This window comes from Littorina saxatilis, linkage group LG7, assembly GCF_037325665.1.
Source record: "Littorina saxatilis isolate snail1 linkage group LG7, US_GU_Lsax_2.0, whole genome shotgun sequence".
Classification (NCBI taxonomy): domain Eukaryota; kingdom Metazoa; phylum Mollusca; class Gastropoda; order Littorinimorpha; family Littorinidae; genus Littorina; species Littorina saxatilis.
Genome location: NC_090251.1, coordinates 7,097,711 through 7,121,260, shown reverse-complemented (window position 1 = coordinate 7,121,260; position 23,550 = coordinate 7,097,711). Strand labels below are relative to the sequence as shown.

Sequence of the window (23,550 nt, the reverse complement as noted above, 5' to 3'; positions counted from 1 at the left end):
ACCAGAAGAAACACACCGGCCGCCTCTTCCTGGAGCTGGCCCAGAAGGATCACTTCGCGCCGGGCTCCGTGGAGATCTTCTCCCTGGAGGCCGCTGAGCTGGACGAGATCAAGAAGATTGAGGTGAGAGACAGGGCATGTTGCTGTTCATATTCTGCTGTGTTTCTGTTCACGTTTTGTCAGTGACTGTTTCGGTTGTGATGTGCAGTAAGACTGCTTTGTCATAAGTGAGATCGTTTTGGGCTTGTATGCTAGTTGTCAACAGCTAGGTAAGAACAGTCTTGTTTGGACCAGAAGGACAACCACTTGTATGCTAGTTGTCAACAGCTAGGTAAGAACAGTCTGGACCAGAAGGACATTAACCACTTTACCACCAATGTAGAGGAGAGCCCCTTGTGCTGAATTATGAAGACCATGAAGCTGTTACTGAGGAGATTATTTACATTGGTTGATGAACAGAAGTTAATTGTCCTTTGAGTAAATTGCATCTCAACAGGTAGTGAATACCTCTGTGAAAATGTTTAAGACTGATTTAAAAGTGTACAGTGTACACTCTGAAGAAGCATGAAGTTGTTCTGGATGGGGATTGCTTACACACCTCCGGGACAACCTGTGTCTGGCCTGGCTGAAAACACCTCCGCGTGAGGGGTTTTGCTGCCAGCGCGGTGAAGATAAAGAGGGAATATTTTCTCTGCCCGCGTGGCAGCAAGCAGGATGTCTCTGAACTGTACAGGGCAAAGATCACAACAGACCAATACAAGTTTAGTATCACCATAGGTGAGGTGCATGAAGCCAAACTAGGTCGGCCATGTCCAGCTGGATGGGACAAAGCAGCAGGGTCACATTTTAAATCTCAACTTCAGCCAATCTGTCCCTAGACCCAGTTGGGTGGCACCTAGTTTCACTTTGTGCACCTCAGTCCCAGTCCCAGTACTACTAAAGTTGTATTGGACTGTTGTCATCTTTTCTCTCTGTTCTTCTTCCTCTTGTCGTTCGCCTAGCTAGGTTACACTTGGAGTCCAGCTCTGGTTATGAAGCTGGTGGTCTTATGTAGAGCCTCCACAGGTCCATGCAGCTTCTCATGGAGGGTCGCCGGCCTGGTCCAGATCTCTCTCCTCAGGGGCTGGAGATTCCTGCAGTCCTGCAGGATGTGGGCTGCATCTTGCTCTGCGTCTATTTTTCTCTCTGTTGAAGTTTGACATTCCATTTACTGAGTCTCCCTATCATACTTTTCAACTTCACTATTTGATGTAAAAAACCTTTGTTGTTCAGATCGGCCACAATGGCAGGTTCACTGTTCAGGTTTGACATGCCGTTTCTTGAGTCTCCCAACTGAGTCAGGCCCTAGCTATACCCACTTTACTACTGATAGACAAAACTGTGTTTATTATTAAAACCCTTGTTGTTGTTTTCAGATTGGCCACGACGGCACAGCGCCGGGCACAGGCTGGTTCCTGAAGGAGGTGGAGTTGGACCTGCCGACCAAGGGAAAGCACTACCACTTCAAGTGCGGCCAGTGGCTGGCACGTGACAAGTCCGACGGCAAGACGTCACGCGTCCTCAGTGTCGACGATGGAACCAGCTCTGTCACATCCTACAGGCCCTGTGAGTCTCGTTACTGTAGCGTCCTCCATTTGAAACTGGTTTCTGTACCAGATAGTAATTAGCCAGTGATATTGTTCTGGTTCTTCTGACATAAGCCAGTGATATTGTTCTGGTTCTTCTGACATAAGCCAGTGATATTGTTCTGGTTCTTCTGACATACAGTCTCTTGCTCCTATTTTATTTTTGGACTTTATTCAAATGAATTTGTCTTCATGTCCGTTATGCTGTTTCTGTGTCTGTCTCAACAGTGGTGCCGTACGAAGTGACAGTGACCACAGGGGACGTGTCGGAGGCCGGAACGGACGCCAAGATTTTCATCACCGTCTTCGGCACCAAGGGATCCTCCGCCCCCATTGAGCTGGAGAAGAACGAAGACAGATTTGAGCGCGCTCGCACCGACAACATCAAGGTCAGTGTGTGGCATGCTGGGTAGACCATCAAGGTCTGTGTGTGGCATGCTGGGTAGACTATCAAGGTCTGTGTGTGGCATGCTGGGTAGATTTGTGTGAAACTCGTCACTGAGATATAGAGAGCAAGAAAGTGATACGGTTCATCTTCACGGCTGCTGGCCTCTTATCTTTGCTTGACATCAGCTAGAGTACCAATGAAGGTTATTGGATCGTTTATATTTGCAGTATATATAAAATCAAAGAGACCAAAGAGGTTTCAGCTGTAAGTTTAAAATGTCACACCACCATGACTGTATCTTATTATTTGATCATGAGTTCGGAAAACTCCTGTTTCATGGTTCTTGGAACAAATTTCTAAGGGCTCTGCTAATAGTAGTACCCGGGGGAAACCAGGTCCTGACCGCTAGTATTACTAAAACTAAAAGAGAATCATGGATCATTAAGAAAGAAACAGAAGAAAATTATTGAATTAAAAGAGAGTAACATTGTGAGTTTGTTGTTGTTGCAGATGGAGATAGACGATGTTGCACCGCTGAAGAAACTTCGCGTCACCTTGGAACCCAAGAGTGGCACACGCAAATCCTGGTACCTGGAAAAGGTGTGTGTTTATGCTCATGTAGACCATCATTGATTTGCAAGCCGAGGTTACCTTGTGCTCCCTGTATCAGGTGTTGTTGGCAAGGAACAGCGCACTGGCCGTCTGCATGGCTGTTCCTGTGAAACTGGGTTGAGCTGGGGGTGGGATAGAGACCTTTGTACCAAACGATATGTGTGTTTGCTGGACAGATTGATACTGATTTTGCGTCTTTGTCGTCACTCATAAGAGAAGAAGTGTTGTATTTGATGAACCAGTTATAAAATCTTACTGCACTTTCATATAGTATTAACATATCATAGTAGCAGCATTGTGTTTTTCTTGTCCCAATAGAATATTTTACTCTGCCAACAGAGTTGTGCGACATAAATACGGGTACAGTATGTAGTGCTGAACTTCTGTAACAACTGAACAGGTTGTGAACCTTTTGGTGCATTTTCTCATGATGGTTCTGTAGTCTTAACAGATTGAGCAGTGGGCACACTATGAAGTGCTGACATTTGGTAAACTCATGAACAGATTGTGAATGTTTTGGTGCATTTTCAGAGAGTTCCAACATGATGTATACATTTTTGTTGTCCCCACAGATTGATCTGCGCAACATGGACACCGGCACACTGTCGGTCTTCAAGTACGACGGCTGGCTGGGCAAAGGCAAGGATGGCGCTCAGCTTTCCGTCGACATCCCCGCCATGGAGCGGGGCAAGAAAGTAATCGACAGTGAGTTGATGTTCTGACTTCACAGTCTTGTGTCTGTATGAGAGGGGTTTAGAACTTCACCAACAGCATTGAACAGTGTCTGGGTTGATGTTCTGACTTCACAGTCTTGTGTCTGTATGAGAGGGGTTTAGAACTTCACCAACAGCATTGAAAAAGTGTCTGGGTTGATGTTCTGACTTCACAGTCTTGTGTCTGTATGAGAGGGGTTTAGAACTTCACCAACAGCATTGAACAGTGTCTGGGTTGATGTTCTGACTTCACAGTCTTGTGTCTGTATGAGAGGGGTTTAGAACTTCACCAACAGCATTGAACAGTGTCTGGGTTGATGTTCTGACTTCACAGTCTTGTGTCTGTATGAGAGGGGTTTAGAACTTCACCGACAGCATTGAAAAAGTGTCTGGGTTGATGTTCTGACTTCACAGTCTTGTATCTGTATGAGAGGGGTTTAGAACTTCACCAACAGCATTGAACAGTGTCTGGGTTGATGTTCTGACTTCACAGTCTTGTGTCTGTATGAGAGGGGTTTAGAACTTCACCAACAGCATTGAACAGTGTCTGGGTTGATGTTCTGACTTCACAGTCTTGTGTCTGTATGAGAGGGGTTTAGAACTTCACCAACAGCATTGAACAGTGTCTGGGTTGATGTTCTGACTTCACAGTCTTGTATCTGTATGAGAGGGGTTTAGAACTTCACCAACAGCATTGAACAGTGTCTGGGTTGATGTTCTGACTTCACAGTCTTGTGTCTGTATGAGAGGGGTTTAGAACTTCACCAACAGCATTGAACAGTGTCTGGGTTGCTGCTTGGTTGACATTTCTGCCTCTTAGGATAACATAAAAGTAAGATAATGTCGTTTCATTTTGTCTCATTAGGTTTCGCTCATGGGTATTCCCTTTGCCTTCACCCTAGGTTCCGTCCAGGAACACGTCCTTCAGAGTATCTGCAGACCGACAAAGTAGGACAGAAGATAAACTAACATTCTGTACGCCTTGTACTTTGTTTTCAACATTTCTCTTGAAGGCTGTCTTGACATCCCCGACCCAACCCCAAATAATCATGGTCTTGACATCCCCAACCCAACCCCAAATAATCATGGTCTTGACATCCCCGACCCAACCCCAAATAATCATGGTCTTGACATCCCCAACCCAACCCCAAATAATCATGGTCTTGACATCCCCGACCCAACCCCAAATAATCATGGTCTTGACATCCCCGACCCAAACCCAAATAATCATGGTCTTGACATCCCCTACCCAACCCCAAATAATCATGGTCTTGGAAACAAAGGGAAGTAAGCCCCCTAAATAAAGACAATGACCTTAAGTGAGAGGTATGCAGAACCTGTAATAACAATCAGTGACATATTAATCGATTTTCATCCTCACTTCATGCTCATCTGTCATTCTGCTACGGTGTAACCCTCATTTTAACACTTCCTCCTTTTTAAGACCTGATTTTCTCAGGGTTTTTTAGGTCTTAAAAGGGGGTTCCACTGTAATGATGATGGTCTTAGTTTTGCCATTGTGTGCATTTCCTCATTTGTCTTGCAGAGACGGACTACAAGATCACTGTCAAGACCTCTGACGTGAGGGGGGCGGGAACTGACGCCAACGTGTTTGTCATTCTGTTCGGTGCCAACGGTGACTCAGGTGAGCTGCACCTGAAGGACTCGGAGACCAACAAGAGTCCCTTCGACAACGGCCAGGTGGACGTCTTCACTCTGAAGGGAATCCTCACTCTGGGCGAGCTCAGCAAACTGCGCGTCTGGCACGACAACAAAGGTGTGTGGGGATTGATGTAACAGGTTGATGTGTGTGTGTGTGTGGGGGGCGGGTGAGTGGTGTGTGTGACACAGTGTGTGTGTGTACGGTGTGAGGGGAATTTTCAGTTTGGGTGAGCTTTGCAAACTGCGCATTTGGCACAACAACAAAGGTGTGTGTGTGGGATAATGTCAGGTTGACGTGTGTGTGGGGGAGAAGGGGGAGGGGAGGTGGTGGGGGGGGGGATATGTGTTTGTGTGTGTGTGTACACGGCATGATGGAAATTCTCAGTTTGGGTGAGCTTAGCAAACTGCGCATCTGGCACAACAACATAGTTGGGTTTGATATGTATGTGATCATTACATCGATGTATGCATGTGTTTGTTGTGTGGAGAACCTGTACGTTCACACACAAAGTTTCTGTTTTTGCACCATTTTACAGAAGCTTTTATAACAACGTCTTTCTCCCCTCCAGGTTTTGGAGCGTCGTGGCACCTGGCCAGCATAGAGGTGGAGGACCTGACGACGCGCAAGGTGTCGGTGTTCCACTGCGACCGCTGGCTGTCTAAGAGCGAGGACGACAAGCAGATCCTGCGGGAGCTGACCTGTAACGCCACCTCCCGCCCCTCCACTGCCAACAGCAAGGAGAAAGTCGGTCAGTGGCTGGGGAGAAATTGGGTCTGAGATTTTGTGTTCGAGCGCTGCCTTGCTGGTTGTCTGTCTCTGACTGTGAAGCAACATAAGTACATGGATGGGTGACTGTCTCGGAAGGTTTCAGTTTTGCGTTTATTTCTGTTTCGACAAATTTGGCACATGCTTTATTGCCCCTTTGCTCCATTGCTTTTTCATCTGTTTGAATGAATTAGTTACTGATTTTAGGTTTTGGTGACATAGTGGAGAAGAGTTTATGGTACTGCAGATCGTTTTTGTAACGATTGTTCCTTCTACCTGAAGAAAGAAAACAACTTTTATGCTTTACTATTCCAAATTGATATACCTTCATTTTCACATGTGCACACTTCTATGATCATATGCATCTCATGCAGGTGTGACAAATTGTTTGAAAGTGAGAACCAGGTGTGAGTATCTGTCTGCATGTAATTTGTGTGATGGAGGTTTGTGGATGGGGACAGATGTGTTGGTGTAAGTACAGTGGTTACTGTGATGGAGGTTTGTGGATGGGGACAGATGTGTTGGTGTAAGTACAGTGGTTACTGTGATGTGGCCCCTCCGATAAGAGGACACCTCTCTTGCAAGGACACCTGTTGTCTCTTCTTCTATTATTTCTACCAAAATGTACCTGTCATGACAGGCCACCTGCAATGTAGGGACATTTTTAGATGGTCAAAAGGGTGTCCTTTCATAGCAGGTACCACTGTATGATTTTGTTCTTCTATGTCGTTTCTTGCAGCACGTTCTGCTATTGTTGTCAGTTAATAGTCCAGCCTCATGATTTACGTGAAAGTGACATTGCGTTGTGTGTCTGACAGCCTACGAGATCGAGGTGACGACGGCGGACAAGAAGGACGGGGGGACAATCCACAACGGCTGGCTGATCCTGGAGGGCTCCAAGAACACGTCAAAGGTCTTCGTGCTCAACAACAGCGCTCAGAACAAGATACTCAGAAAGTCAGTATGCTCAATGTATTTTCTCTTTCATATTATCTGGCAATTGTGTTGTCTCTGTTGCTTTGTGTGTGTGTGTGTGTGTGTGTGTGTGTGTGTGTGTGGTTTTTTTGTTTGTGTGTGCGTGACGTGGGCATGTGTGTGTTCTGTGTGTTTTGTGTGTGTTTGTGTGTGCATGGGCATGTGTGTGTGTGTGTGTATGTGTGTGATTTGTGTGTGCGTATGTGTGTATGTTTTTTGCTGTTTTTTGTGTGAGAGAGAGAGCAAGAGAGAGAACAACTGCTGATGTGTCAGAATTGCCACTGTGGCAGTGAATTAGTTTCACGTTACTTTTCTCTTTGGGTGTAGCTTTTACAACGGATCTGAAGTTTAGGGAGGGGGAAATCCTGTTGAATGCCATGCTGTCACCATCATATTGTAATCTGTCTCAATGGTGGATAGTCTTCATGAGAAATGATTATGCTTTTTTTGTTCTTTTTGGTTTGTCATGCTGTCCAAACCTTACACGCACAAACTTACCAGTGCACTTGTCAACTTGCATATTTTCCAGGTAACAAAGCTCTTCACACAAAAAATCAATAAATGTTGACCTGCTGGTGCGGGGATATAGCTCAGTTGGTAGCGCGCTGGATTTGTATTCAGTTGGCCGCTGTCAGCGTGAGTTCGATCCCAGGTTCGGCGAAAATTTATTTCACAGAGTCAACTTTGTGTGCAGACTCTCTTCGGTGTCCGAACCTCCCCCCGTGTACACTACATTGGGTGTGCACGTTAAAGATCCCACGATTGACAAAAGGGTCTCTCCTGGCAAAATTGCTTAGGCACAGTTAATAATTGTCTACCTATACCCGTGTGACTTGGAATAATAGGCCGTGAAAGGTAAATATGCGCCGAAATGGCTGCAATCTACTGGCCGTATAAAATTTCATCTCACACGGCATCACTGCAGAGCGCCTAGAACTGTACCCACGGAATATGCGCGATATAAGCGTCATTGATTGATTGCATAACTTGAAAGTGTGTTGTGCAAAATTACACCAAGTTTTCCGGAACGCACTGACATATGATTCTAAACATGACATTTTGGTCACAGGGGTCAAACGGACAACTTCACCCTAACCTCCGCCTTCCTAGGCAAGTTGGAAAGTTGCATTGTGGGAGCCTTTGAGCGCGAGGACCGTCCCATTGAGTCACCGGAAGGGAGAGAAGCCATGTGGCACTGCCACGAAATCGTCGTCACTGACACCAGTACAGGCAACAGGTGAGACCATTGTCTGTAGTGTGGGCTGAAGATTGGATGTTTTGTCTATTCTATGATATAAGTGAGACACACGCAAAAATACTGTGCCGAGAACAAGTACGGAGTTTGAACTATAATTTATGATCTGCTGTGTTTTGAGGAAGCAAAATTTACCGTTCTTGTTGTCTAATTCTTGATTTTAGGATGATCTTGTTCTCTCTGTTTTGAATATTTTTGCTTTAAATGTTTTATATCCCTTACAAAAACTTCAATACAAAATGTAAGTTGATGCTTGTTAAAATGTTATTTAATTGAAACATTGATTTGCGATGATAATTGTATATCTGGTGTTCAGTGCTTCCCTTGGGTTGGGGATCTTATGTAGACATTGCAGGGTTCTTGGTAGACATTGCAGGGTTCTTGGTAGACATTGCAGGGTTCTTGGTAGACATTGCAGGGTTCTTGGTAGACATTGCAGGGTTCTTGCTAGACATTGCAGGGTTCTTAGTAGACATTGCAGGGTTCTTGGTAGACATTGCAGGGTTCTTGGTAGACATTACAGGGTTCTTGGTAGACATTGCAGGGTTCTTGGTAGACATTGCAGGGTTCTTGGTAGACATTGCAGGGTTCTTGGTAGACATTGCAGGGTTCTTGGTAGACATTGCAGGAGTCTTGGTAGACATTGCAGGGTTCTTGGTAGACATTGCAGGGTTCTTGGTAGACATTGCAGGGTTCTTGGTAGACATTGCAGGGTTCTTGGTAGAAGACAACAGGCAAGGAAGAACGGAGATGTCAGAGTGATATAGATGTCATGTACCATGAGGATTGCAGGTGTCACGAACTGAAAACTCTGCCTGAACAATCCTTCTCATTGCGGTCAATGCGCATGCGCTGACATGGGGAGATTAATCAGGTCATGAACAATCTAACCCTAACCCTAATTCTTACCCTAACCCTTACCCTAATCCTAACCCTAACCCTAACCCTAACCCATGGTTCGTTCGTTCAAAGGGTCCAAGATTGACGCATGCGCATTGACCGCAATGAGAAGGATTGTTCAGCAGAGGTTTCAGTTCGTGACACAGGTACACACTCCCATGCACAGTGTAGATCAAGATCTTGCCCAAGGGTGGAGTTTATAATACGTTACATTTCCGTGATTGCAGGTACACATTCCCGTGCAAGGCGTGGATCGAGATCCTGCCCAAGATCTCCAAGAAGGAGGGCAAGGTGTGTCGCGCCAAGCAGGTGGAGGAGAGTAAGATGGCCAAAGTCAGGAGTGAGTATAACTAAGCCTGCAACACCTGCATTTTACCCTCACTTGATTTTCTACATGTCACAAGCTTTGACAGTCATTACCCTAATAGGGGGCCGGGTAGCTCAGGCCGGGTAGCTCAGGCTGGGTAGCTCAGGCTGGGTAGCTCAGGCCGGGTAGCTCAGGCCGGGTAGCTCAGGCCGGGTAGCTCAGGCCGGGTAGCTCAGTGGGTAGAGCACTGGACCTGTGATCCTTGGGACACAAGTTTGAATACGGGCCGGGACGGACACGGGTCAACTTTATGTGCAGACTCAGAGATGGTATCCATGTCCCACCCCCATGTCACAACAGTGGCACGTAAAAGACCTTGGTCATTGCGCCATAAGTGCAGGTGGCTGATTACACCTAAACACGCAAACACCTGTTTATCCTACTTACGTGAGAGAGACACCCGTGAGATAATAATCGTTCAAATCACACGTGTGTATATCATGTAAATGAGGTCATGTCAAGCAAGTCTGGCAGGGACCTGTTTTTCCACGGCTTATGATGCCAAAGTCACCGAGACAAACGTCATTATAGAAACAAAAATTGCGCTCGCTAATTACCCTCGATGAATCTTTAGAACTAACACATCACGCCACACGTTCAGAGTGACGTTTCTTTACTTTGACGTAATAGATTGCAGGAGGCTTTAGAAGAGATAGAGGTTCCAAAACAAGCGTCTTCAATTTAGATGCCTCGACTGCAGGACATTTTCAGTAAAATACATGTAAGTACAGTATGTAGGATAAACAGAATACTACATGGTTTGCTGTGTCGTACCAGATTTACACTCGTTGCTTTTTCAAAGGGTGAACAGCTCGCTTTCGCTCGCAGTTCAATATTTAAAAAAACAACTCGTGTAAATCTGGTACGACACAGCAAGCCATGTAGTATTCTCTATGTATCTCATCTAAAGTCGGGGTAACACTCGGGGAACATGCCCCTAAAGGTTTCACCATGAGGGCGTAAAACAAAATTATCATCATTACCTTAAAAATCCAAGTCAGCTTTTCTTGCTGTCTTTCTGGTGTTGTAGTACAATTGAACCCCCTCCAAACATGATATCACCAGGTCTTAAAACGGACGGTGTCTTAAAATGGTCAAGTAAATTAACAGAGGTTATGAACAGAAAATTGAACAAAAAAGTCTTGAAAGGGGGAGAATCTGAAATCAGGGGGTCTTAACTCATTGTCTCCCAGGTACGGATATATCCGTACCCACTCATATATATTAATTGGCTCTATCTGACCAGGTACGGACATAATGGCTCACACTGTTAGCTTCAGTCGCTTCTTCTAACGTCCATCTAACGCCTGCTTTCCAGCGTGTTGATACACAGTTTTCTACACATTTACTACAATTCTGAGTGACCTACTGCAGCACAGCTGGTCTCGGCTGTTAAGGGTGGGGTAGACAGTGTTAAGGGTGGGGTAGACAGTGTTAAGGGTGGGGTAGACAGTGTTAAGGGGGGGGGGGGGGTAGACACTGTTAAGGGTGGGGTAGACAGTGTTAAGGGTGGGGTAGACAGTGTTAAGGGTGGGGTAGACAGTGTTAAGGGTGGGGTAGACAGTGTTAACACTATTGTGACTAGCACTGCCACGGCGTTTACGTCCTGCCTGCCCAAGCTTGCCACCAAGAAACTTCCCAAAAATCAGTAACTGTAAAGAAATCTGTCTAGCAAGCTTGAATTAAGTCCAATCACCACCAAATTTTGTGTACTAATTCAAAAATGGATGCCCAGTTCAGTCGTGCTATTTATAAGTTTGTCACGCGATTTGTTTTAGCAAAGGGGGGTGAAAGGGGGATAATTTGTGTTTTTTAACGTTTTTTTGTGTGTGTTTTATTTTCTACTGCTTTTTTTAAAAGTTATTTTTTAACAGAAAGTATTATAAATAATGTTATAACCAAACAAGGTGTAAAACCTATGAATTAGCTGAAATATTGTTAACATTGTACACAGAAATAAGGAGACAGTACAAAGAAAAAAACAAGCAAATCACGCATTCACTCACAGCATCCTGACTCAAATGAAACAAAACTGTAGATCTAACACTCACCAAATGATGTCTAGGTAATCCATATTGAATATAAGTCACATTTTCACAACAAAGTACCAACTGTACACCTATGAACAATTCCAAAAGGATTTGAAGGCTCCAGCCATCCATTGTTATCAGTGCTGCCACGCCCCCATAGCTCCTGCACGATTCCGAGATACATGTTCGTCTAGCAGTATCACCGCCAACCACGTGTAGTTTGCCGACTCGTACTAGCAACAACGGGACTGTTTCTTCCTCACTTTCACTGCTTGTATCGCTTTCGTGAGGCGAAAACGATACGTCCGAATCATGCTCTACGGGATCCTCTAGGTCCAACATCCGGAGAATCTCCTCCCGAGACAAGGCTCGCCTTTGATTCATTTTTTTTTCCTCAAAAACGCACACAAATCAGGCGGATTTGCAAATGGCAGAAGGGGACGCCAAGTGTATCAAGGGAAACAACTCAATTTATTTGCAAGCTTCAAAAACCGGGAAGCAATCACGAGTCGTGTACCCTCTATGGCTGGTACTGAAAAATGCGCTTCCCGTCCATGGGCGTGTCAGCGCTGGTACTGATTTATCAGTGTCCCGTCGCGAAAGTGTTAAGGGGGAAGGAGGGGGATTCCACTGTAGGTGTGAAGGGAATTGTTTGGGGAAGATGATGAGATTGCAGGGGGCTACTACCCTTTACAAAGGCTGTTGTAGAATTATTCAGATCATTTTTTTTGTATTAAATTGAGCTGTATGTGAGACCTTTCTGTGATCCGGTGTTTTTGCATATAAGCAGGAAATGTTTGTTTTGAAAGAGTTCAGCTCTTCTCATTTTCAAGCAGGGTGTTTGCTTGCAAAATAGTTCTTGTCTTTTGTCTTGCATTTTTTTCTGTAAATTTATGCTTCCAAAGAATGTAACAGTACTACTTAACCTTTGAATGTTTGATTATCAAGTGTGTATGTATGAATTTTAACAAGCTGTTATGACTTGAGAGTAAGTGTGCCACAGATGTTTTGTCAAAATCAGCTTCTGGATAAAAATACCAAACAGAACGGAAAGTTTCGTATTCCATATCCTGACCTGTGCTCAGGAATAACGAAGCCATGAACATTTGTCGGCAGAGCTTGTTTCACACAACAAGTGTTTATCGTGACTATATCAATGTCTCACTGTGTTGCAGACCTGGCACCGGTGAAATACGAGGTGGTGGTGTACACCGGCGATGTCAAGGGTGCCGGCACCAATGCCAACGTTGACATCACCATATATGGCACTAACGGCGACACGGGCAAGCGGCCGCTCAAACAACGATTCCGTGACCTCTTTGAGCGCAACCAGATCGACAAGTTCCAGATTGAGGCTCTGGATCTAGGTAGGTTTAAATCAAATTGCGTATCGGTTCTCTTCTCTATTCTCTCTCTCTCTCTCTCTCTCTCTCTCTCTCTCTCTCTCTCTCTCTCTCTCTCTCTCTCTCACTCTTCTCTCTCTCTCTCTCTCTCTCTCTCTCTCTCTCTCTCTCTCTCTCTCTCTCTCTCTCTCTCTCTCTCTCACACACACACACACTAACACACACACACACACACACACACACACACACACACACACACACACACTGCCATGTGCAGGCAAAAATCAATTTCATACCGACTCATTCAAAGGCTTCCGTACATCACACATTTTCGGTTTAAGTCGGAACTGAACTGCTTTACTTGTTATTGCTTTGCATTCATTTACCTTGCAACTTACCTGTGGCGCTTTGATCCCTGTGTGCAGGTGAGCTGACCAAGATTCACATAGAGCATGACAACAGCGGGTTCCGGCCCAGCTGGTTCCTTGACCACGTGGAGGTGACCAACATGGGCACCAGCGCCACCACCGTCTTCCCCTGCAGCAAGTGGCTCGACCGCGACAAGGGAGACAATGAGATCGCCAGGGACCTCTTCCCCAAGTCTGACTAACTTCCCTTTGGTGTCATTCTCAGACCTCACTGCTCACTGATATCGTAACCTGCCAGGGTCGTAGGGGCGCTGCACTGACAAGCACTACACCAGCTGTCTCACCTCTGTCAGTTGTGAACGATCTTCTGGGTTGTCTCAGCCTTACCTCCCTTCAAAACCACTCGTGAACTTAGCTCGTATCCGCACCAAGGATTTTGCTGGGATATTTCTTTATTCAGCAGACTTGCCGACTAGGCCCTTAAAGGCCAGCATTGGCGCGTGGCAGATGTAGCTCTAGTTTCTCGTGCTGGCAACGCTACATTTACCTCTGTGGCCTTCTGCTATAACAAGGCTTGGACTCCTGGAGACGGATGTTCAGCTTTAAGTTTCCAGCAATTTTCACAAGTTGAAGAAAGTTATTGGTGTCATCTTTACCCCACAGGGAAAAAGTTTGGCCGCTTTGCAGAACTGACAGCCAAGATTTCCGTGATTTGAAACAAGTGTAGGTGTTTTGCCAACACACCAAACAACATCCCTGCACACCAATCTTTTTCAGGGAATACAGAATTCAAGGATTCAGAATTCAGAATACAAGGATGCCGTTCAGAATCTCTGACTCAGTCCAGTGAAAAGGAAACATGAAAAGGAATCATCCGTATATATAAGATCCACGCCGCTTCTAAGACTGAGCTAGGGAGAAAATTCACAGGCTTTGTTTGAGCGACGGGTTTCTTTCTCTTAGTCTTATTTTCTGTACAGTTGGAAAAGATATGGTTAGAGTAGGTATGAGGAGACAAAGCAAGACAAAGACCAATTGTTCCTGGTGGGTGTGCATGGTTACTTTTGCATGTGATCTCATGTTCGTATGTTTGAATGTTCCAAGCCTTTCAGTACTTGGCATCAATACTGTTCATTCCGTCAGTGGTTTTGGCTGGAGCGTACTGAAAGCATTTCTTTCCATTCCAGCTTCCCTATTTGATATCAGTGTCTTTATAACTTGTCTTTGTATTGTGCATAAGAGATGTGATACCTGTGATTGTACAGTACAGAAACTTTAAATAACGCCATGCCAACCGTCCACTGCATATACCAGGCAGTCGGTGAATAATCTGATGTCACTTACAGTTCAAGCTTGTCAAATGTTGTTCACGTTTGCATATTGTCATAGCCTGTACATATATGGTTCATTCTGTGTGTTTATATCTCATGACAGTGTTTGCCAGTCTCGTGGCATGTACGTTTTACTTGCTTTTGCACCGTCAGGGCTGTAGTTCTTATTTCAACCCTCACAAACATAAATATCTGTTATACATACACACACCCCCCCCCCACCCCCTCTTTTCAGATGTTTTTGAAAACCTTTTGGTGTATCTGTTAAAATGTCCCTATATTATGCTGTACATTTGTTTTTAGGTTTTGACAACCATCTGATAAACATTTTCCCCATTTCCAATGTGATTGGTAACTGTTGTGTACCTATTCCTGTAAAACTTTCACATTTTTCACTGTAAATATGGCTCACATTTGATTTTCAAGAAGCACCTTTGTTTGTGCCTGGCACCAAGAGTCCTTACACCCGCACACGGTTTTATGAATCAGGACTCGATCACTGTTTGAGGGAAGAGTTAGCCATGGAGGGATGGGGGGAGGGGGTGACATGGAAGGATGGGGGCTGCAGGTTGCAGAGAGATATATGCGTTGAAGTTGGGAGAAAATCTTTTTTGAGAAGAGTGCTGGATTCGTGCCATGTTCACACTGCGCATGACAAATCAATCTGCCTTTGATAGATGTTACCTTTTTGTGAATTTTATCTGTGTCTATTTTATATCTATTTTCTCTCGCACGATTGTTTTCGAGGAAACTCGCTTTTACAAATAGTCCGTGTGAATATGGTTGTGATATTGATTTTACACTGTCATCTGTTTGCTCTGCATGGTAAGGTGGTCTCATTGTCTCCCTTGTGTCTTAAGTATAGATCTCTTCAAATCTGAAATGCTTCTCTTGAAGCGTACTTCTTCAATCTGAATGTTTTTTCCATATTTTTCTTGTGTCAGTTTCTTGTTTGAAAATTAATTAAGCTGTCTAAAGTTGTAAAGTAATACATCATTTGTACATCATGTAAACAAATTCGGAATGGAGGTACTGGTGGGGAGATAGAAAGAAAGAGTGAGGAGATGCAAAATGATAGACAATTTCCACAAATAATTCTGATTTGGAGGGCTAGTTGTGGAAGAGTTGCCCCCCCTGAAGTCGAGGCAAGCTGATTTGGTGGCAATGAATACAGCAAGCTCTCATGTACGTTCTATATGTTTTTTTCAGAATTAGACTGTATGTTGCATCATGTCAAAGGGCTTTTATTTTGCCTCTCACATTCCAATATTTCCCAGTAAGGTCATATATTGTACTACGTTGCAAGCCCCTGGAGCAATTTTTTTATTAGTGCTTTTGTGAACAAGAAACAATTAACAAGTGGCTCTATCCCATCTTCCCCCTTTCCCCGTCGCGATATAACCCTTCGTGGTTGAAAACGACGTTAAACACCAAATAAAGAAATAAAGAAAGAAAGATTCCAATGTTTGCTTGACACAGGTAAAAATAAATGTCACTACATGTAGTTTTACATGATGCATGTTGATTGATATCTATAAGTGTGTGCAGTCTGCATTCCGTTGTTGTTGTTTTTTATTATTCCATCCCAATGATGTAAAAACCAATGTTTTACATTATACGATAACTATTCCTGTGCTGCCATTTTGGCTGACTTCATGAAGACACTTTTGCTCACTAGTGCGCCTCTTTTTGTTTACCTTTGTAAACATGCACCGTCTGTGATGTGAAGCAGAAAATCAAATGATAATTAAATTAAAATGTCGGCTCAAATTGTCATGATTTTACTGTTCTAGATCTTTTCTGTGTTGCAGTTACCAAGGTCATGCAATTGGCAAGGGGTGGGGGAGGGGGGATTTCGTATTTATATGTTTATATTATTGCAGGGTTTGGGGGAAGATGTGTCGTGGTTTACGCTATCATTTCTAGGGGAAGAAATATAGGTATTGATTGGGCAAAATGTTTCTGTCTGAAGAAGTGAATGAACTAGATATTTTGATAAGTGTTTCAAGAAGGCGTTGTGAATATGGGTTGCCTTGCGTCTCCTTACAAATGCTCATCAATCAAAATGCTTGCCTGTTATTTATTTTATTAAGTGCTCTTTGCTGTGAGTGTGTGTTGTTAGGGTCTTTCTTAGAGGCAGCAGTGTTGTCTGAATTACTGTGTGTCACATGTGACTTTGCTACCATCGTTTTATTGGCACATTTTGACACTTTACACTCCGTTGAGTCGATGAGAGACAGTCATTTTTGTATCCCCGCAAATGTCAGTAAATGAAGCGAATAGATTTCGTCATGTACAGGATTTATTTTTCTGATACCCCCCGCGGGTTAGGTGGAAGAATTTACCCGATGCTCCCCAGCATGTCGTAAGAGGCGACTAACGGATTCTGTTTCTCCTTTTACCCTTGTTAAGTGTTTCTTGTATAGAATATAGTCAATGTTTGTAAAGATTTTTAGTCAAGCAGTATGTAAGAAATGTTAAGTCCTTTGTACTGGAAACTTGCATTCTCCCAGTAAGGTCATATATTGTACTACGTTGCAAGCCCCTGGAGCAATTTTTTGATTAGTGCTTTTGTGAACAAGAAGCGATTAACAAGTGGCTCTATCCCATCTCCCCCCCTTTCCCCGTCGCGATATAACCTTCGTGGTTGAAAACCACGTTTAACGCCAAATAAAGAAAGAAAGATTTTTCTGATGTTTTTTTTTTCTTTTCTTTTCTTTTCTTTTCGGTTGTCAGGTAGTCAGTAATCCATTAGATGGTCAGGTACAGTAATCCATTAGATGGTCAGGTACAGTAATCCATTAGATGGTCAGGTACAGTAATCCATTAGATGGTCAGGTACAGTAATCCATTAGATGGTCAGGTACAGTAATCCATTAGATGGTCAGGTACAGTAATCCATTAGATGGTCAGGTACAGTAATCCATTAGATGGTCAGGTACAGTAATCCATTAGATGGTCAGGTACAGTAATCCATTAGATGGTCAGGTACAGTAATCCATTAGATGGTCAGGTACAGTAATCCATTAGATGGTCAGGTACAGTAATCCATTAGATGGTCAGGTACAGTAATCCATTAGATGGTCAGGTACAGTAATCCATTAGATGGTCAGGTACAGTAATCCATTAGATGGTCAGGTACAGTAATCCATTAGATGGTCAGGTACAGTAATCCATTAGATGGTCAGGTACAGTAATCCATTAGATGGTCAGGTACAGTAATCCATTAGATGGTCAGGTAGTCAGTAATCCATTAGATGGTCAGGTACAGTAATCCATTAGATGGTCAGGTACAGTAATCCATTAGATGGTCAGGTACAGTAATCCATTAGATGGTCAGGTACAGTAATCCATTAGATGGTCAGGTACAGTAATCCATTAGATGGTCAGGTACAGTAATCCATTAGATGGTCAGGTACAGTAATCCATTAGATGGTCAGGTACAGTAATCCATTAGATGGTCAGGTACAGTAATCCATTAGATGGTCAGGTACAGTAATCCATTAGATGGTCAGGTACAGTAATCCATTAGATGGTCAGGTACAGTAATCCATTAGATGAGGGGTTTTTGTTCACAGTCGGTATGTTAAGAAAGAAATGTAAGCCTCCATGTTCTCAAATATGTATTTATATGATTATGTTATTGTATATATGATTATGGAATTTATGTGTGCCTTTTCTGAAGATCCTTTACTCATGTTCATTTGCGGTTGCCATTTAGTGTTGTGGATATAATTATGTTTGATATAAATACACAGAAATATCATAGACATGTGAGGTTTTGAATAGTATTTTGTACAGCTTTATGTGGGATTTTCATTTCATACAGAACTTCAGAACGTTTTAAAGAATTTCAGACATTTTATTTAACTTGTGTATATTTAGGAAACCTTTAACACATTTTTTATGTATTATTTACGAATAGAGAAGCTGTCCTTGTGAATACAGCCGTATTCGACAACCACAAAACGTTATATGCTACTCAGTGCATGCCTGATCTATTTAACTTTTCACACATGCGTTTTGATTTTAACCAAAACCAATAGTCAGGTATGCTTCAGTATCAATGAATGTTGTGGATGCTGTATATTTTATTATTTTTACAACTTAGTTACAGATCAAATTACTGTTGTTAATGGCACTTTTTTCTGATTTAGTATTAGATTTGTCATGGTTGTAACGTTAAAAAAACAATTTTTGTTAAGCTTTTTATTATTTTGATCAGCTGCAAGAACCATACACAACAATGCTTTTGTAGAAAAATGTATATGTGAAGGACTGAATGAGTGATTACTGAACTGATTAGTTGATTGATTGGTGGATGCTTTATGGATAGTCTCATTCTTGGTGTGTGTTTCTTTGTGCCCTGTTTTACTTTTTATCCCTATCTTATCTTTTACCACATGTATGATTGTTTAAAGAATGTTGAAAACTTGTTTATACCAATATGAAGAGAAACCCATCGACAAGGGACGATTTTAATTAACTGCTCACTGCATTGTGATTGTTTTTTATGTGTGTATTTTGTATTTAAAAGTAATGTTCACTTGTTGAATGTTTCGGTTTACTTTTTCCCCGATCTGTTGTATATATACTAATGCCTTGTTACAAATTCAATACAAACTGCCATTTACTTAGACAATTATTATTAATTTTGAATTTCTAATGTAGTTATGTACATTTATGGTCTCCCATAAAATAATTTATGTTACTCAATGGTTTGTGCCAGAATCTACTACTTAATGTTCACGAATTGTCTCCCCTGTCGTATATTTGAAGCAACATGTTTTTGCCTTGAGATCTTGTCCGTCGTGTTTGAATGTTCTGCTTCCTATTTTGCGAGGTCTTTGAATATGTTGTGAGAATGTTCAGGAATATACAGAAACAGCTTGCCGACATATAACTCTGCAGGTATGTGTAATCATGTAGGCAACCCTGTTATTTGGCCATGGAAATATGATGATCAAACTCAATAAATTAAATCTTAACTTAAAACATATCGTATGTTCACAGTTTTGGCACTCTTGTATGTGTGTGTTTGGGGGGGGGTGTGGTGTGAGTGTGTGTGTGTGAGAGAGAGTGTGTGTGTCTGTGAGTTGGCTTTTATTCATTTTTTCAGACTATTTGCATTCAAACGTGTGCACTGTGTGCGTGTATGTGTGTGAATGATACACTCACATACACTGACTCACAGACACACACACACACACACAGAGTTTGCATGAACTTGCTCTGAACACAAGTCCCGTGGTACCACTCCATTGACAAACGTGACTGCAAAAAGCGACACAGTTTTAACATCGCCACAAAAAGGATTATACAGCTCCCCCTTCCGTCATGTTGCATAGGTACCTGAAATCACTTTCCTTCTCTACTGCCGCGTTAGCACCTTAGTGTGCTTCTGATACAGGAACACTGAAAAAGGTAATGAACGAAAGGGTCCGTTTTAACGCCTTAGATTCAATGACTAAGTCAGCAGAGTCACCCCCCCCCCCCCCCTAACTTCTGCCTATCTCAGTCCCCCTTCTGCCCTCCTGCTGAAACTGAGTAGCTTCAGCTTGTCTTTCTCATCATCCGTCTTCCTCCTCCGTCCATTCTGAGTCTCACCCTCCGTCCATTCTGAGTCTCACCCTCCGTCCATTCTGAGTCTCACCCTCCGTCCATTCTGAGTCTCACCCTCCGTCCATTCTGAGTCTCACCCTCCGTCCATTGTGAGTCTCACCCTCCATCCATTGTGAGTCTCACCCTCCGTCCATTGTGAGTCTCACCCTCCGTCCATTGTGAGTCTCACCCTCCGTCCATTGTGAGTCTCACCCTCCGTCCATTGTGAGTCTCACCCTCCGTCCATTGTGAGTCTCACCCCCCGTCCATTCTGAGTCTCACCCTCCGTCCATTGTGAGTCTCACCCTCCGTCCATTCTGAGTCTCACCCTCCGTCCATTCTGAGTCTCACCCTCCGTCCATTCTGAGTCTCACCCTCCGTCCATTCTGAGTCTCACCCTCCGTCCATTCTGAGTCTCACCCTCCGTCCATTGTGAGTCTCACCCTCCGTCCATTCTGAGTCTCACCCTCCGTCCATTGTGAGTCTCACCCTCCGTCCATTCTGAGTCTCACCCTCCGTCCATTGTGAGTCTCACCCTCCGTCCATTCTGAGTCTCACCCTCCGTCCATTCTGAGTCTCACCCTCCGTCCATTCTGAGTCTCACCCTCCGTCCATTCTGAGTCTCACCCTCCGTCCATTCTGAGTCTCACCCTCCGTCCATTCTGAGTCTCACCCTCCGTCCATTCTGAGTCTCACCCTCCGTCCATTCTGAGTCTCACCCTCCGTCCATTCTGAGTCTCACCAAACACTGTACATAAAGACCCATTGTAGTTTCTTTGGTCTCACCAAACACTGTACATAAAGACTGCTTGACTTGTCCCCCCCACCCCCCCCCCCCCCCCCCCCCCCCCCCCCCTCACCCGTCTCTCTGTTTCTGACCCTATGTGTCTCTTTTTCTCTGTGTTTGTCAGTCTGAGTGGTACTTTGTCTAGTCTGTGTCTGACTGTCCGTGTGGATACACTCACACGCAGCACACATACACATATTTTATTTTTCATTTTCACCCTTTTATTATATTTAGTCAAGTTTTGACTAAATATTTTAACATCGAGGGGGAATCGAAACGAGGGTCGTGGTGTATGTACGTGTGTGCGTGCGTGTGTGTGTGCGTGCGTGTGTGTGTAGAGCGATTCAGACTAAACTACTGGACCGATCTTTATGAAATTTGACATGAGAGTTTCTGGGTATGAAATCCCCATACGTTTTTTTCATTTTTTGGATAAATGTCTTTGATGACGTCATATCCGGCTTTTCGTGAAAGTTGAGGCGGCACTGTCACGCCCTCATTTTTCAACCAAATTGGTTGAAATTTTGGTCAAGTAATCTTCGACGAAGCCCGGGGTTCGGTATTGCATTTCAGCTTGGTGGCTTAAAAATTAATTAATGACTTTGGTCATTAAAAATCGGAAAATTGTAAAAAAAAAATGAAAATTTATAAAACGATCCAAATTTACGTTTATCTTATTCTCCATCATTTGCTGATTCCAAAAACATATAAATATGTTATATTCGGATTAAAAACAAGCTCTGAAAATTAAATATATAAAAATTATTATCAAAATTAAATTGTCCAAATCAATTTAAAAACACTTTCATCTTATTCCTTGTCGGTTCCTGATTCCAAAAACATATAGATATGCTATGTTTGGATTAAAAACACGCTCAGAAAGTTAAAACAAAGAGAGGTACAGAAAAGCGTGCTATCCTTCTTAGCGCAACTACTACCCCGCTCTTCTTGTCAATTTCACTGCCTTTGCCATGAGCGGTGGACTGACGATGCTACGAGTATACGGTCTTGCTGAAAAAGGGCAGCTACTTGACTAAATATTGTATTTTTGCCTTACGCGACTTGTTTTCCTTTTGCTCAAATTCGTGTGGCTTGCTCGCAGTTGAAAGCTTGCAGCAACTTGACATTGAAGATTCAGAGTCGCGCTACACAGGTGTGTGCCTGTTATAGATCTAATTAAACACCTGCATATCTGGCAGAATGACCAAGGTCTTTAACGCAGCACAGTGGTGACACGGGGTGGGACAAGTATACTGTTTCTGCGTCTGCATCAAAAGTTAACCCGTGTCCATCCAGGCGGCCTGAATTCGAACCCTCTAAAACACACACACACACACACACACACACACACACACACACAAACTGACACACAAACACAGACACACACTCACACACACACACAGACACACACACACACACAAACTGACACACAAACACAGACACACATACCACCACCACCACCACCACAACCACCACCACCACCACCAAAACAACAACCTTGACCACCTCAGTTTGCAGCGTCAATCATCTCTGTGCGATTTCCACCTCAGCTTACTCAGATACAGTCCTGGCTTTCCCCGCGAATTTGTGAAAAGAAGCTTACTCGTCTCCGTGTCATGTCCGGTCAAGGTTTACTACAACGGGAGGAAGATGTTCACCTGTGTGAGAAAGTAGAATTACCTGTCACCGTTGCAGTACGTTAGCACTACTTCCGTCATTCCGCCCACTAACACCAGCTAAATTGACCACTGTCCATTCACTTCGGCTGCACACAAAACGTACTGTGACGCGAGTGTTCACACATACACACTACTTGACCCTCACACACACACGTATGCACACACTGGCACGCACACACACAAACCCACACGTACACACACACTGGCACATATACACACACTCAAACCCACACACAGACACGTACACACACACACACAGATACTGACACACACACACACACGCACATACACACACACACACACACACACACACACACACATACACACACACGCACACACTTACAAACACACACACACAAACACACACACACACACACACACACACACCGTGACACACACACACACACACACACACACACACACACACATTTTGACTTTGTTAACGAACAAGCCGTTTTCTGCGTGATATATGTTTGGAATATTTGCATGGATCATATCATGTTTTGCAGAAAGTCGAAACGGGGGGGGGGGGGGGGGGGGGGGAGGGAGGGGGGGGGGGAGCGCAGAATATGATCCATAGAAAATACACTCCTCGCTTGCGTTCACACCACAACCGGGTTGTTGTTCGTTTTGATAATTCATTTGAAGTTATACATGTTTTAATAACTCTGCTCTACGACCCCACCGTCCTACCCACACTCACCCCCTCCCCTCGACCCGTCACACCGTCCCACCCACACTCACCCCCTCCCCTCGACCCGTCACACCGTCCCACCCATTCACACACCCCCTCCCCCTGACCGGCCACACCACCATAGTATAGCTACCTAGCTTTTATCAAACCCTTTTTCTAAAATAAAAAAAAATCATAAGCACCCAATAAACGTTGCGTCGTAAAGCCTTCTCCAGCCCCTCCCCCCAACAGCAACAAAATAAATAAGAATGAAATACAATAACAAATTTTTTTTAAATTACGGTCTTTAATCAACCGGTGACGCTTGTTCAGTAAGGATGTGATTGGTAACGCACTTGCGCTCGGAAGCGAGAGGTTGCGTGTTCGACCCTGGGTCAGGCCGCAATTTTCTCCCCCCTTTCCTAACCTAGGTGGTGGGTTCAAGTGCTAGTCTTTCGGATGAGACGAAAAACCGA

General features: G+C 43.8%; 1 protein-coding gene across 1 annotated transcript in view; it reads left to right on the top strand.

Annotated features, from left to right (window-relative positions):
- LOC138970593 (lipoxygenase homology domain-containing protein 1-like) overlaps positions 1-17,385 on the top strand; it is a 118,400-nt gene extending 101,015 nt beyond the window's left edge. The window contains exons 37-48 of the mRNA XM_070343059.1: positions 1-122; positions 1,415-1,604; positions 1,853-2,013; positions 2,523-2,612; positions 3,197-3,329; positions 4,884-5,114; positions 5,569-5,748; positions 6,584-6,722; positions 7,810-7,977; positions 9,123-9,235; positions 12,468-12,659; positions 13,061-17,385. The exon at positions 1-122 is cut by the window's left edge and continues 2 nt beyond it. Of these exons, the coding sequence (XP_070199160.1) occupies positions 1-122; positions 1,415-1,604; positions 1,853-2,013; positions 2,523-2,612; positions 3,197-3,329; positions 4,884-5,114; positions 5,569-5,748; positions 6,584-6,722; positions 7,810-7,977; positions 9,123-9,235; positions 12,468-12,659; positions 13,061-13,245 (1,904 nt within the window). The 3' untranslated portion in view covers positions 13,246-17,385. The remainder of the gene's footprint in view (positions 123-1,414; positions 1,605-1,852; positions 2,014-2,522; positions 2,613-3,196; positions 3,330-4,883; positions 5,115-5,568; positions 5,749-6,583; positions 6,723-7,809; positions 7,978-9,122; positions 9,236-12,467; positions 12,660-13,060) is intronic.
- Positions 17,386-23,550: the final 6,165 nt, after the last annotated feature.